This window comes from Euprymna scolopes, chromosome 26 (genome assembly GCF_053919585.1).
Source record: "Euprymna scolopes isolate OS-2025 chromosome 26, ASM5391958v1, whole genome shotgun sequence".
NCBI classification, from domain to species: Eukaryota; Metazoa; Mollusca; class Cephalopoda; order Sepiida; family Sepiolidae; genus Euprymna; species Euprymna scolopes.
In genome coordinates, this window is record NC_136507.1 from 5553121 (window position 1) to 5569886 (window position 16766).

Consider the following 16766-nt stretch of genomic DNA (forward strand, 5'->3'; position numbering starts at 1 on the left):
AAATGAAAAAAAATACACTTCAAGAAGACTGAAGAGCATATCTGCTGAAACTTAGCAAACAAGAGTTTGATAGAAAACAATGTAAAGACATTTCTGCATTAAAATGATTTTTTGTTTTCAAATGATTTGAGATGAGAATTCCAAATATTTGGACTACTATTCTCATTTTGGTTGTTATTTTCACAACATTCTTTGACCTTCTTCAGGTACATCTTGTCAATATTCAATTTTCAATTAAATCCTATATCCATGGGTGTAGATTGATCTCTTTCCATCAGGTGTGGGGACTAAATATGCATGTTATGGAATCTGACATTAAAATGAGACAGCATAGGAACGATTTCCATATATACAAACAATATATTTATTCTAAACAATGGAAAAACATAGATGTGTGTGTGTGTACACATGTGACCAGGCATAGTTCAGAAATGTTCTTTAATGTTGCTGCAAGATAATTCAATTGTTCACTGCAGTCCATTAATTTTTATGGTGAAATTAGGCTTACTTTGAATATTTGCATATGCGTACAAGCAGAAAATATTTCTTTGTGTGCGTATATTTTTGGGAGCGACAATGTGTTTTGTGAAAAGAGAGAGAAAAAAGAAAGGAGAAATGGAGGGGGAAAGGTCAAAAGGAAGTGACCTCGATGCCTTGTTTGTGTTAGAATGTCAGATAAACAGGGCAACAGTTTGTGTGCTGCATGTGCATGGCTTGTTTTGTGTCTGTGTGTTCGTGCCACACGAACCTGATGAAGCAGTCGTAATAGTTGCTATAATACTTGCCCCCTCAGATAGCCGGAGGCTATGGAGAAAAGCAAATTAAATTAGCATGCATATATGCAAAAAGGTTTAAGAAGTTTCAAAGTTTGCATATGTGTATGGAAATATTACATGACAGTCACTGCAAGTCGTGTGAGTAGTGGGTTGGACAGAAGGAGCTGGAAGGTGCAGGTCAGGATCATTACAAGGAGCAGGTGTAATGACGGAATCTGGCATGATGATTGTATCTGGGTTGGGTGCAATGATGTGTTCTGAGTCAAAAAAACTTGTTGCAGGAAACACTAAATCATATGAGCTTTCAAGGAAGGCTAGTTTGACATGATTGAGCCACGTTTGCTATTGTGGTCAATGAAAAATTATTTGTTAGAGCATTCAAACACTAGATACAGTCCATTGTAGAATGGTTGTAATAGTCTACATGTCGAGTCGATACTGATGAAAATGTACTTACATGAATGAAAATAAAGTGGATAGTATGGTTTAGCAGTGACAGAGCCTGGTGGAGTGTACATCACTCAAGATATTGTGAGTTTCAAATGTTCTGCATGACTGGGGATGGTTGCGAGTATGAATCTGTCAACTGAAAAATTCACTGGGAAAGCGAAGGGTGGTTCTAAAAACTATTTCTGCTGGTGTAGTGTTTAGGTCTTTAATTATGGACTGAAGTCCTAGAAGAATGAGTGGGCAAATGTTCACTCCAGCAATGTGGTTCAGGCTGGGCAGATTAGGGCAACTTTGAGTCAACAATGAAAATGCTCTACCATTCCATTAGCAGAAGGGCGATAGGCAGTTGTCACAATGTGGGAAATTCTGACAGATTGGCAGGTCTCGGAAAGTGTGTGATGTAAACTGGGAACCTCTGTCAGTGGTAACAGTGGTGGGTACACCAAGGTTAGAGATTCAGTTCTCTACGAATGCACAGACTACAGCTTATGTGAAAATGTCATGCAAGGAGACTATTGTTGGCAATTCATTGGTGTCTTATTATTGATGCAAATAATCAAAATGTCCATTTCGATATTTTAGATGGAGGTCAGAGCCGAAAATTAGATTATCAATTTTTGTTGACTTTTTCATCTGGAGTCACCAATCTTGTAGAGGATAAATATGCGTGTTCTCGACTCCAACATGAAAATAAAACATAGGACCGATTCACATATATACAAACAATATATTTATTATGAACAATGGCAAAAACATAAGAGCATGTGTGTGTGTGTGTGTGTGTGTGTGTGTGTGCACATATGATCAGGTATAGTCTTAATTGTTCATTAATGTTGTTGGAGAAATAAAATTTTTCATTACAGTCCATTCATTTTTATGGTGAAATTAAGTCAGGCTTACTTCGAATGTGTACAGGTAGGAAATTTTTCTTTGTGTGCGTATATTTTTTGGATGTGTTGCGTGCGTTCATTCTTGTGTTGAGGTGAAAAGAGAGAAAGAAAAAAGAAAGAATGGAAAGAAAAAGATCAAAAGGAAGTGACCTTGATGCCTTGTGTCAGAGTGTCAGATAAACAGGGCAATGTAGTTTGTATGCTGCACACGTGTGGCTTTTTTGTGCCGGTGTGTTTATGTCACATGCAAACCTGATGTAGCAGTTGCTATAATGGTCAGATATTAATTTGTTAATTTGTTATTCCTACTTATTACTGCCTGTAGTGAGGATTGAACCTCCAACCATCACTTAGAACTGATTTATATTCAACATCATAAATTGCATCATTGGTCGACAAGATGCACTTGAAGGTTGGAGATTACATTGACTTAAAATGAAAATGAGATTAAAAAATTCATCTGAATAATACAAATACTTTTTTGTTTATAATTGTTTTTATTTGTTTGGTTTAATATTTGATTTTCTTGTATTTTCAGTGCACCCGACTTGGTACGCTTTGTGATGACATTGTCATCAATTCTCGTGATCCATTAGAATTCCAACCTGCATCACTCGAGCTGGCAACCATTACCAAAAAGCTTGGTGAAACCATTGTAAGTATTCAGATTTGGATTACCATAAAAATTAGTCACTTTTGCCAAGATATTTGTTGTCTATATTGATATTTTAATGCATGTGTGTCTGTGCACAGAATACTGCAGTTTAATCACTGGTTTCATCAGCAGATGATTTTTGTATTACTTATCCAGCTTAAAACCTAGGTGCCAGCAACTTCAAGCCAGCATCTTTTGGCAGGTTACGTAAGCAACCAGAAAACGCTCAAGTGATTATCCAATCAGCTGTCAGAAGGTGGCAAGTTACAATTTCAGTGAAATTTATTAAATCTTCCCCAAAATATATATATTTTTTTTACATAGGCATCATCACTTATCAAGGCCCAGAGACCTCGAGGATAAGGGTAAAAGTGTGTACAGTAGTCAATTGGACAATATAGTAATCATTAGTAATGAAAATTCGGTAAATTTGTTAACTTGAGTGGAACGGCTCATCAAAAACTTGTTTACATTGGACTTGAAGACAACCATACTGTAGTCAGCTGGAAAGCAGGAAAACGGAAGACAGTTCCACAGGCGTGCAGTTCTAAGGAAGAAGCTTTGTTCATGGAATCTATGTTTAGGATTAGGCACAGATAAAGAGTAGGGAGAATTATTAATAGTGTTTTCAGCTAGATGAGTGTTTCTTGTGAAAGTTTGGTGAGGGAGAACCATAGATTGAAGCTCAGTCGAGCACTTGCCATGAAAATAACGATAAAGCAAAGACAAACTCTCAACATCTCTTCTGTGAGAAAGAGGTTGCAGGGAAGAGAAAAGGACATCTCCTACGAGGCTACAAAGTCTATTTTGAACTCTATCAAGGCTGGATAAATCCTTTCTAGCAGCTCCTGCCCAGATGTGGCAGTAGTACTCCATCCTTGGACGTACCTGGCTCTTATATAGAGAATTGCATCAGTAGTGAGATATCTACTGGATCGATAGAAGGATCCTACCATTTTTCCAGAGGCGTTGACAATGGATTTGATGTAGGTGTTCCATTTCAGATCAGGAGTAAAGTTCAATCCCAGAAACTTGTTAAAACATGAGGCCTCCCCAAGACGAGAGCCATTCTCCATGCTAAGATTTTTTTTAAAATAAAAGCCATTCTTAACATGAAGCTAGTGGGGGAGGGAATAATACTGCATTTTGAATTAAGCATCTGACAGTTTTTTTCTTCAGCAGCTTCTAACTGTTTACATAATCTGTCAAAGTATGCTAACTAGAAGTTGCCGGAGATTATGCCGTCAACTTAATAAGTACCAATTTTTTTTTAATATAAGAAATAAGTTGTAATCTCTTAAATTATCCTGTACCACTCAAAACTGCACTGATGTTTGTATTACCACCAACAATTCATGAAATGATAACACTTTATTTAAATGAATTTAAAAGTTGCTAATGCAAGGGAAATAATTCTTACTAATCCTTGCGAGACTTACATCAAGATACTGACATTTATTTCATGATCATTTTCATAACATAACCTTTTTTGTCATGCATGAAAAATGTCTATTTTTATTTATTTATTTATTTATTTATTTTTTTTTTTTTTTAGGATAATTCAAATAATTTGTTTCATGAAAACATTATTTTTACTGTAAATGACATATCCAAAAAATTGAAGACATACATTTATAAATATTTTAATTTCTTATTAAAATAGAACAACTTTTTTACTTTTTTTTTTTTTGTAATTTATCTGTGAACAACACTCCAAGTATGAACTAATGGTTGCTTTGTAAAGATATAGGATACTGGCAGGTACAGATTAGGATACTGGCAGGTACAGATTAGGATACTGGCAGGTACAGATTAGGATACTGGTATGTGTTTTCTAGCATGTTAGCAGGAGTCTACCACCTTTGCAGCAGCTTTGCCACTATCTATGTATTTGTCTCAATTCATGTTTCCTGGGGAGTTTGAATGTTGAACTCCAGGTAGGATATTATCAGTCATGGCAATAAGTGGTTGTATCTGAAAAGATTTCTCGTAGTGGATTAAGGAAAGATGTTTTGTCTTAGTAGTATTAAATCATCTTCCCTTTATGTCTCCATTTAACAACAAACTGGAAGTCATTTTTAAGAATTCAGCTATCGTCTTGCATATGTGCATGTCTATTTTATCCACATCTTGAGTAGAGCATGGTGTTATCAGCAAATATAACCATCTTGGACAAAATTTCATCAGGGAGGTCATTGAATGTATCAAATACTCCCACTTTAGCTGCATCTGCCTTTTCCAGTTCATGAAATATGTGTGTCTGTTGTAGAATGTGCTGATGGTCAGAAGTTTTGCATTAATGGCAGACAATCATTAGACTGATTAGATTTAAAGAGATAATTTTGATGATCAGCTCTATCAACAGAATTCTCAAAGACTGGTGCCACAAAGGCCATTTTACTAATTTACTACCACAACGGAGGCAAAATTCAGCAAAGCATTCCTTTATTACTATTAATGGGATAAAATCAGACAAGCTTTGAAGGTATCAAGGTTTTTTTATGATGCAATAGTCCAAAATGAATTTCAAAGGTAACCACTAGCCAAATAGTTTAACCTTATAAGTTTTTGTGCAAATACATTATGGTTGGATAACAGGGGAATTAATAACTAAACTGTTATAGATTTTCCAGAAATTGCAAGTTCTTAATTTCTGTGACTCAATCTCAGTATACTTTATATTAGCTGTGGATGATAATCTTATAATGATTTCTTCATGTGATGAATTTCTGTCTAATTGTAGTTGACTTATGGCAGTTGAATTGACAAAATGCTTGCTACTTCTGACCAATAGCAGCTGCTCAGTTTGATATGAACCACTGTTGGAATCCCAATTCTTGTTGTTTGTTGCTTAAGAAACAAAGTAAGGATAGTAATTTTGGTTCGGAATTTGATAAGGTGATTCATCATATTCAGGAAGTCATAATTTTTTTTTTTGTGGCTGAAGGTTGTCAAGTATTTTATTTTTACAGGGTCTTGTTAGGTACTAGTGTTGTCAATGGTGTGGACTACAAGTCGTCTAGACATTTTCAAAATCTATTATTTTTCACTGTAATACCAGTATGCTGTAGATATTTTAATATCTTACAAAGGCAATGGTTGTGGATGATGGAACTTTTAGTGTGGATAAAGATGTTGCTCGTGTAAGCTATTACTCATATCTTTGGTAGGATAGCTGAAAATTTCACTGGCTTAACTAATCCATAAGAGAAACCTATTAAAGTAATATCTTCCCAAAGAGGTTATACATTTTGGTGTATTATTAGTGGTATCTACCAGAATTCAGTTTTTACATTGAGCTTTGAGAAAATTTTGGTGGTTGTCAGTTTTTCCAGGTGTTCATGCCATAGCATAGATTTCTAGCTGAACATTAATTTCTTGTTCAGTTGTGTGAGATCCACACAGAGATGTATTTTATTTTCTTCCTCTCCAAGAGATTAGATACAAGGTCAGGTGTTGTTGTAAAAAATCATCACACTAGATTTAGCATGCTATATCCTACGAAAGATGCCTGAGCAGTTTTGTTTGCATTCCCTGGTAGCACTGCCTCAGGTGATTAGCAATAAACTAACCCCTTCTCAAAGAGAAACTAAAGCCTGGCAGAATGTACATCTTTATATTGAATAGAACCATATCTCAATCTGAGAGAACAGGGCATGAAGAAACCACAACAGCCCATCCTCTGTCAGACTAATTGTCGAAGATATATCCGTGGCTACCGAGAGTAAAGAAGGCTGATGCACATGACAGCGTAACGTCATTTCCTGATTAACTTGTAGGTATAGACAAATATGGCTACCGATTGTCCATGGCTACCAATATGTGTTACTGATTGTCCATGTATGTTCTAAAGAGAAAGAACAATTCTCCATTTGGATAATAATTATTATAATTGCACATTGGGGTAATTTTAATCTAACAAAATATAGTAAGTGAACTAGTTTTTGAACCTTTAATTTCTATTGGAGAAAGTCGAATATTTCATTTTATTTATTTTTTTTTTTACTGCAAAACAAACAATTTTTATATAATATTTTTCAGTCCGTTCTTTTAATAATAAATAAAACTTTTCACTGAGTATTTCCAAATATAGTTAGCATTTTTCATGGCAGTTTTTTTTTTTTTTTACGATCATGAATTTTCAATATTTTAGCACCGGACATAATTTATTTCTTTGAAATATATTTAAAACTTCAAGTTTTTGTTTTTTATAACATTTTAACTGTAAATAATTTACATGACTGGTTTGTATTACTATGCACATAGATTCGAGAAAGTTGTCAAAAAACAAATATATAACAAATAAAATACATCGATAAACATATGATTTTTTAAGCGATTACACGTTTTAAAGTGAGTAAAACTACTAAAAACCTTTCCAGATAAGTAGAAGCGTAACTTATCTTGCCTTTGATAACATTTATTTGATATATATTTGATTTTTGACAACTTTTTCGAATCTGTGTACAGTTATACAAACCCAAAATTTAATTTAACTTGAAAATAATATTTAAGATACACGTGTGTACACTGCACAAGCACCCTTATTATTATCATAATAATAATAGTAATAATAAAAAAAAAACTGGTGTAGATGATAGCAACTGGCGCCACTCCAACTAGTTGTGAAGGGTCAGGAAGGATGGAAAGACCGAGGTGGGAGAGTACTGACCAACTCCACTGGAAGTGTGCAGTTAAAATCTGGTACCTTGGGGAGGCATTTTGTCACCCAAACCCCAGGAAACACCAATGGCCGATGCCAACGAGAAATCAGTGACAACGGCTGTTGCGATAACGTGCAATCATCTGCACAAGTGGTCAAGAGGTGGAGAACACTGGAAATCTGGGGAGACTTGTTGTTACTTGGTCTCTAGGGAACACCACAGGTTACTGCCAGTGAGCGATCACTGATGATGGCTTGTGAGACAACTAATACGTTACACATTTTAATGAAAAACATGGGGAAAAAATGGACATAGAAGAACAGAAAACCAAAACGTTAAATATAATTTCTGTATTTAAAGTAATAGTTATTTAAATATTTCAACAGATAGTTCTGTGGGCAAAATCCAGCTTCCCAATAAGGGGCACTCTGGATAGGAACAAAAATAATCTGTCATGAAAGATTTCTCCTCCACCGACCGAGGACAGAAAAGGTAAAGTGTAGCATTCAAACAGATACTACACTGTGATGTTGTTCCGTAGGCCAAAAAATATTTGTATTTAATGTTTCTTTAATTGTTTGTTCCCTAAATTCATAATTCAGTTTTATCAGTATCAAATTGTATATTGCTTTAAAATTTACTTAATTTTACGTAGATAATATTTATATTGTATAAAGTTCAGTTTCAGTATTAATCGAACTATGTTCCTTTTTCTTTTTAAAAATGTTTTATTGCTCTTTTTCAAATGGCCTTCATATAGTACTGACAGTCTGACAAATCTTACCTACATTGCCTTCAGACATTTTTCAGTTAACAGACCTTCTTCTTACTCTCGGTGGCCGTGATATATCCTCTGCTTCCACTTTAAGCAAAAGATAGAGATGTTCTGGGGAGATACACAAGCTTCTTGACTAAATAGTGAGGATGTGAACAAGAGTTTGTGTGAGTTCACTGTACAGGCCGTGATCGTTTTAGTTTTGTGCTGGTCAAAAGTCATTACTCGATTCTGGCATTGGCTGCAGTGTCAATTATGTGGTTTCAGTCAATGTTTTAACAGGATAATTCTTCCTCCAATATAATTTAAACGCAAGCAAGTAACAAAGGTTTATATTTTGGAAGTAACAATTCTACTCATTTTCTTCTGAACCAACTTACAAATTAAGACAATCCCTTAGCTCATAGGTAGAGTTCAATTCCAGTGGTTCTAGTAAACAACTTGGTAACTTTGGTAAACAACTTGGAATTTTTCGCCTTCATGCCAGGCAACTTATAGAATGGATTAGATGCCAAAGTGTAACAGAAGAAAAACAAGAATTTTTATGGTTGAATGAAAACCAATATTCAGCCAGTTTTTAAAACTTTGAGCAAGCTTAAATCACTAAAATATGTTTTAAAGTTCCAATCCCTGCATGGCAGACATTTGAACACATGTAAATCCAGTATAAGAAAAACATCTAAAAAAAAAAAAAAAGAGATGAATAATGAGCAGGTGAAAAAACAACACAAATGATACACCAATTGCTGATTTTATTGTCATTTTTTCTAAGCTAAAAATGTTGGGAAATGTCCCAGCTAGTCTTATGTGAAGATATTCAAAAAAGCAGATGTGTCATTTTTCTGCTGTTGCTGTTGAGAATTGTGGAATGAGTTTTCCGAAAACCTGCATTTAAAAGCCATTCCAAGCTTTTTTTGGTTGTTGATGAGAAAAACCTAGATATGACGAATTGTCAAAAAACTTGAATGTGAATTTTTTCCTGTCCTTCATTTTTTTTCTGTATATTTTTCACACACACACACACACACACACACACACACACACACACACACACACACACACACACACACACACACACACACACACTTTAAATTGGGACTTTTTTTATTGTTATTTACACTGTAAATTTGGGACTTTTTATTATGCTCTATATTGATCACTTCAACATATTCAAGTAATGTCTTGTTCCTTTTCTCATAGTCTCTTCAGTGATTTTACTTATTTTCAGCACGGTGAACTGTCTACATGTTTAATCTGATTCCTCATAGCTGGAAACTGGTTTGAGAGAATTGTGGACATGCTGAATATTCATAGCTTTAATTTGTTTGCATGATTTTGACAATTATTTTTTTTTTTATTATTATGGCTGTTTTTCAAATATTCTTTTTACTCTAGTGGTTCAATACTTACTAAAATCAAAAGCCACTCAAGGATAAGATTTAGTGAAATTTTCAATTGGAGGATGGAACAGTACTATAAATGGATTGAGATGATAATTGATTTATAGTACAACATAAAAAATATTTGGTGACATTGGACTTGAAAATGAACTTGTTGGAGTCAGTAGAGAAATATTGTCACCGTAACGTGTTCCACAGGTGATAAGTTCTTGAAAAGAAACAGTCCATGAAAGTTTCATTGGGTTTTAAGTATACAGGAAAAAAATAAGGTTCTTTGCAGTTTTGATAGAAAAATGAGTTCATGCTTAGGTGTTTGGAGAGGGGAGGACAAAGATTGAAACTCAATCGAGCACCTACTATGGAAATACTGATAGAGAAAGGAAAGACAAACAACATTTCTTTTCCGTGATAAGGAGGCTGCAGAATAAATCATCTCTGACTAGATTGCAAAATCAATTTTGTACTCTGTCAAGGCAAGAATGAGTGCTGAGTGGCTCCTCCTCAGACGTGGTGACAATACTCCAACTTGGATGGAATCTGACTCTTCTATAGATAAAGGATTTAATCAAGAATATAATATTTTCTGAACACATTTTGTCCACTAATTATTCTGATCATTTTTAGGTGTATCATATCAAACTTTCTCCACATGTGGCATAACTAATAGAGTGCTAAGTCATAATTAATGGCAGTATTCTGGAGAGTGAATGTTCAGTCTTCAGTATGAATGATACTAAGAATTATAATTATGGATTTATTCTATCCAATTAAGACTGACGGAAAAAGAACAATCAATCCTCATCAATTAAATGATTCCATTTGAAATTCCATACAGATGCCAGAGTTCAAAATAATAATCCAGAGTTGACAAGATTTCCCCAAAAAGGTCATAGGTTACAACGTTCGAGACGTTATAAGAACAACATCCAAAAGGAGAACAGTAATACAAATGATCATTCCTCGTTGGCAAAATTTTGAAATTCAACATTTGTTTGATTCTGTAAACCAATTTCTTTGGCCGGGTATTTATTTACATACCGTTTTTTTTTTTTTTTTTAGTAATATTTCCTTTTTGTGTTGGAAACAAAAGTATGTCTGATGTTTTTGTACTCTATATTGAACACCAACTGACTTTCAAATATGTCCTCTTTCTCAACACTTAATTCTGCTCAGCCAATCAGCACTGTCACCATCATTTAACCCATCCTCTCTCTCTCTCTCTCTCTCTAACTATCAATGCTTAGCTTTCAATACAGAAACCTATGTCAACTGACAAATATTTTAATGCAGTATTATCACAGATGGAAAGAGAAATATTTACTTTTCATTTAAACTGAGATATGCAATGTTTTTTTTATTATAAGCATGCTTACTAATTACCAAGGCCAATAGCTACTTGAGGATAAGGATTAATGTGAAAGATGGATTGTCAGTTTAATGATGAATATTATGAGAGGATTGAAACTGATGAATGGAATTAACAAAATTTGCTTAAGATGGCTTATGACAAGTATTTGCTAACCTTGGATTAAAAGAGGATTTCTTACAGTCCCATGATAATGTATTCCATAGATGAAAAGCTCTTGGAAAGAAGCTATTTTATGGAAATTTTACCTGGTGCTAGGTACATGTAGAACAGAATGAAATTCTTTTCATATCCTATTAATTATGAAATTCTATTTTTGTTCCTTCGAATAATGGATATGTTTCCCTTTTTGGGGTTGAAAATGTCGACAATGTGAAAGTGCAGCACAACCAATGAAAGTGATTATAAATCATTGAATCCATGGAGAAACGTCTGCTTTACATAATGGCATGTGTTGGATAGCTTTTAAAAATTGATTTTCAAACTAATTTATCTCTGACCAGGTTTTATTTATCCATCTGTCTCTCTAATATATCATTATCACTTCCTTGAGACATGGGAGGACGTGGCTGGGAGCAGGTTGGCATATGTTTTCCATGGCCTTCCTCTGCCAATTGACTCTGCTACCTAAACTGTTCTACATTTACAACCCAAGCATTCTCATTCATTCTCATTAATTCTTTCAATGTGACCAAACCAACAAAGTTTTCTGTTCTAGAATAACATATTTAATGAATCATTTATAATAAATGTTGTTTTCATATTAAATGATTCAAAAATGTCTTAAAGACAAACTAAACCAAATAAACATTGAATTAAGACATATCATGTGGAATGCATTTACCAGGTTGTATAAAAGATAAAAACAATAATTAAATGATTATGCATTACCCCAGCAGCTCCTATGCAAGAAATTCTTCTCTTTACATAAATCCGAATAATATACATAAATGAATATAAATTGATTAGTTTGGGGACTTTCAGATAAGAGATCTGAATTTACTTCGCATTCTACTGATCAATGTTAAAGAAAGCCTGTGAGAAAAGTGAAAATGGAAAGAAAAAAATGTAAGAAAAATATTTTTAAATATTACGTTTAAAATATGATTGTGCATGCATATTTTTTCATGCTGTTGAAGGTGGAGGATAGGTATTGCAGGGATGGAAATGATGGATGCGTAATGTGAATTGTAAAGATTGGCTTACATTTTATGACCTTAGAAAAAGATAAAAGTGAGTATAGGGAGATATGTGCAGAACAGAAAACTTTGTTAGTTTGGTCGCATTAAAAAAAAGGATGCTTGTAGATGTATATGCCTATGTCAATGATTGTAGAACAATTAGGTTTATTCTGGTGTAACCCTGTAATTCTTGCTTCTTTTGTTCTTTAGTTCTCATATTCTATGATTGATGTTTCTGACAAAGGAGGAAGAATTGTTTTCTGGGTCATCTAACAATTATGATTGGTTTGTTTTATACCTTGAAGTGGTATTTTTTTTTTTAGCTTCTTACATCAAGTGGCTTCATGCCTTGTTTTAGGCAATTTTCATTAAAAAAGATTAGACTAGCAGAGTTAGTTGGTAGGCGAAGACCAAGAAAAAATGGGAGGGAATGATAAGCATGAATTTGAGAAAGGTTAGTTTGAAAGTTAATTTCTAAAAGCTATCCAGCATGTGTTAACATGCCAAATGGACATTAAACTGATATGATTTGATCAAAATAGCCATGAGTAAATTCAATATCTGTCAGATGAAAAACTTGATCTTGCGTAATTGACAATTGTGAAATAGACTTTTGTATATGAACAAAAGATTCTTGAAAAATGGAGAAACATTGAGTTTTATGCATAATGAAGTAGTTTACTTGGTACCTGGTGTGGCATTCATCTGGGGTGGATTGAGCTGGCTTCCTTCTAAGGAGGAACTATTTAGGTAATATTAAATTCACAAGCAATCCCCAGTCACATGTATATCCTCATTAAAGAAGACGACATTAGTTTTTGCAGGGAAGTATTGTTCTTTTCCTACATACAGTTCTCAAATGGTCACCCATCTAGCGCTGACCAGGTTCGACATTGCTTAACTTTGGTGATCTAACAATAAACAATGTGTCAATGTGATTATCTTGTGCATAATGAGGTAGTTTAACAGTCATAACTATTGAAAATTATGCTAATAAAAGGGTATTATTATCATCTTTTTATTGATTTTAATAAAATGAAACCATTCAGTACTGCCAATGTAGCTAACATGACCAGTTTTGTTTTAATCGATTTAAGCATCTGAATTTTCCCCATGTTTTCCTTGGCTTTCCTCTGCTAGTTGATACTAATAATTTTTTTTGAGAATTGATGAAAATGTCTATCATCTGAGTCACAGGTCAAAATGTTTCTTATTTTCATTTCATTTCATTCTGAGGACAGAATTTTCACCATAATTTCCATTGATCATTACAAGTCAATTTTTCAGAAATAGTTATTATGAGTAAAAGAAGAAAGTTGTGTTTTGTTTAGTTAAACTATGACAAGTGAAAAATTAGAAAAAAAAGTTTTTTTTCTTTCTAATTTTTCACTTTTTATGCCATAGTTTAATTTTTTAAAAAGTTTTCTTCTAGTTTTCATTTTTTTCAGCTCTTGTACTTTCCAGCCTTCAGGTGTTTTTTGTCATTCAAAAATTTCGAATTGAACCTTTTATTGAATCCATTTCTATTAATCAGAATTCCATAGAGCTTTAGATACTTTGTATTTTGCTCATTCCACTAACTGGTATCCATCTTGGCCAAACCGTTCCATTGACATTTTCTTTTATTCAATGAAAGTCTAACCCACACTTAAATGGAATTAAGTAACTTTAAATGGAAGACAGGATTTCTGTAAGATGATTTCTTTTTTAATGAGTTTTGCAATTGCTTCGCTAAAACCTTTGAAATCTTTATAAAATACAGTTTAATAAATAATAAATGAATAACTTATGCTTTCAAACTGTAACAAATACGCTATAAAATATTTATGCAATTTCCATGTTTTGTATCATAGTCATCTTTGCTGTTCACAATATTTTGACCATTGCATTGTTCAGAAGAAAGAGAGTACGTTAATCTGAAATAGCAAACTAAATTCATCATTAAAAGACATATACAAAATCTCTATTAGTAATCAATGTTATTTTTTTCATTTAGCAAAATGAAATCGTTCCATGTTGAGTCTTTATATAGCTTTGTTTGGATCAATCGAAGCTTCCGCATTGTTTTGAGAAAGAAAAAATGCATCTTTTAATATTAGGTTTCTGAATTTTTGAGATGAGGATTGGTTATTCATATTATTTGGATTCTTCAGACTACTGTTCTCATCTTGAGCATCATTTGTCACTATATTTTTGTTGATGTAACCTCCGACACTCTTCAGGTGTAGCTTGTTAAACTCTGCAATGTTGAACTTGAGGAATTTGAGTAGAATTTCGAATGGAACCCTTTATTTACTTCATGGGGGTAGCATGTTCTTGTTCTATCAGCCATAGCTGGATAGAGGTTCTAATTTTTAATAGCATTTTCGCATGGGTAAAAAACGAAACAAAAAAACTAAACCATTTACTGATAATTCTCACTTTTACAAATATTTTTAACAAATAAATTTTATCAAAGTCAAGATACCGAGAAATTGTCAGTAAATGGCTTAGTTATATTTTTCGTTTTCCGCAGATGCTATTGAAATAAAAGTCGATAAAAAGTCATTTAAAAAGAAATTAAAAAAACAAATGTCAGCTTACCCATCCGCAAATGCTATTTAAAAAAAAAGTCGATAAAAGTCATCATTTAAAAAGAAATTTAAAAACAAATGTCTATAAAAGTGAGGCATTATTAATAAATGTTTAGTAATTTTTCTTTTAATATTCATAAAGAGTAAAACTTTTTTTCAAAATAAATAATGTGACAAATAATCGTTTAGTTACTACAACAACGTCAGTAAATAAAAAAAAGTGTTACATCAGAAAGGGGGCGATGCCTGTTTTTTTTATGCTGGTCGCCATGGAACTCAACGCCCAAGGAGTACCAAATTCTGTTTTCCAAAAGAAACGATTACTACCAACTTTCTTAAAAAAAAAAGTGCAAGTTTTCCTGAAAAAAACAAACAAACAAACAAACTTTCACCTAACAATTTATGGCAAAAATAGCGACCTATAAAAATCTGGGGTGCTGCTTCACTGTTTCTATACTTTATTGCCGAAATTGGAGACGCCATTTTTTTTTTTTTTTTCACGCACTTACTATCCACATGTAGGGGAGTGGATTTATTTGCTTCCACACTGAGCAAATTAGGCACAAGGCCGTTTTTTAATGTGGAGAGAGAGGGAGGGGGGACCAGCTCCCGAGAGGTGGGAAATGGGAGCTGGATAGTAACTGTTGGTATGAAGGGCTGCCCCTACATTGACCAAGGTCGGATATGTGGGGTTACCCCCACATATGGTCTTTGCTTGCAGCATCTGTCGGAACAGATACTACACTTTGAGATATTAAATCTTTTATTCATGTTAAAAAATACAGTCAAAATCAACGATGAACAAAAAACTTAGGCACATGGCCAACTCAAAAGGGGGGATTTTTGGGGGTCGTTGGTCATCCTTGTCACTCCAGAACTAAACAAAGTCAAAAGCTTGTCCCCCGAGCCGCCGCCGAACGATTGCTTCCGGAAAGGGAAAGAATAAATTTACCAAAATCAACATTTATTACTTCCGGAAACGTTAAATTAAACTAAAATTATCATTTATTACTTCCAGAAACTTGGTGAACCGATATTACTGGAGAAAATGAATCTTGACAATTCAAAAAAATGTTTAAAATTATTTATTTGTTCGAACAAAAACAAAAAGCAAAAAACTATTTTCGAAAAGTCCAATGTTGCTTTAAAAGTAAATAAAGAAAATGAAAGAGAACATATATCCGTAATTGTTTAATTGGAAATGTTTCGATTTAATTGATGAGAACGGGAAAGTTTTTCCTGGAACATTTTTTTTTTTTTTTATTAAAAACAGAAATGAAATGACATATTCATAATAGTTTAACCTGGTCGAGCACCATTTGAAAACCAAAACAAAACCAAAACATTTATTAGTTTTTTTTTATTTGTTTGTTTGTTTATTTTTTTCGTTTGTGTGTGTGTGTGTGTGTTTTTTTTTTGTTTTCTTTTCGAACAAATAAATAATTTTAAATATTTTTTTGAATTGTCAAGATTCATTTTCTCCAGTAATATCGGTTTACCAAGTTTCTGGAAGTAATAAATGATAATTTTAGTTTAAGGGAGTAATAAATGTTAATTTTGGTAAATTTATTTAGTTTAATTTATCGTTTCCGGAAGTAATAGATGTAAATTTTGGTAAATTTATTCTTTCCCTTTCCGGAAGCAATCGTTCGGCCATATAATGATGTCTCCCCTAGATTTGGATAGCAAGTGCGTGAAAAAAAATGGCGTCTCCAATTTCGGCAATAAAGTGTAGAAGCACCAAATCTGCTAGCTGAGTGACAAATCTGCTTAAAATATTGAAAAGAAAAAAGAAAGACAAAAAGAATAGAAACTCTAGATGTATCAGAAATTTGGAGGAATTTTTGACACCCCCTAACAGAAAACTGCGAATAAAATATAAAAAAACTCGTAATTTCTCTTTTTAAAGTGAGTTGTTTATTTTCTATATGGAATATACTTTCAAAATAAACTATTAAAGTTGTTTAAAAAATAATAGAAATATTATTATTTTTTTAATAAAAAACAGCGTTTACAAAATGTTTTTAAAATGCCGG

General features: G+C 33.2%; 2 protein-coding genes across 2 annotated transcripts in view; both read left to right on the forward strand.

Annotated features, from left to right (window-relative positions):
• The window catches only part of LOC145247905 (connector enhancer of kinase suppressor of ras 3-like), a 113732-nt gene extending 110810 nt beyond the window's left edge, over positions 1-2922 (forward strand). Inside the window, exon 5 of the mRNA XM_080109530.1 lies at positions 2655-2922. Within this exon, the coding sequence (XP_079965656.1) occupies positions 2655-2840 (186 nt within the window). The 3' untranslated portion in view covers positions 2841-2922. The remainder of the gene's footprint in view (positions 1-2654) is intronic.
• A 2944-nt stretch (positions 2923-5866) lies between these two features.
• LOC145247789 (uncharacterized) overlaps positions 5867-16766 on the forward strand; it is a 372873-nt gene continuing 361973 nt past the window's right edge. The window contains exon 1 of the mRNA XM_080109427.1: positions 5867-5914. Coding sequence (XP_079965553.1) covers positions 5867-5914 — 48 coding nt within the window. The remainder of the gene's footprint in view (positions 5915-16766) is intronic.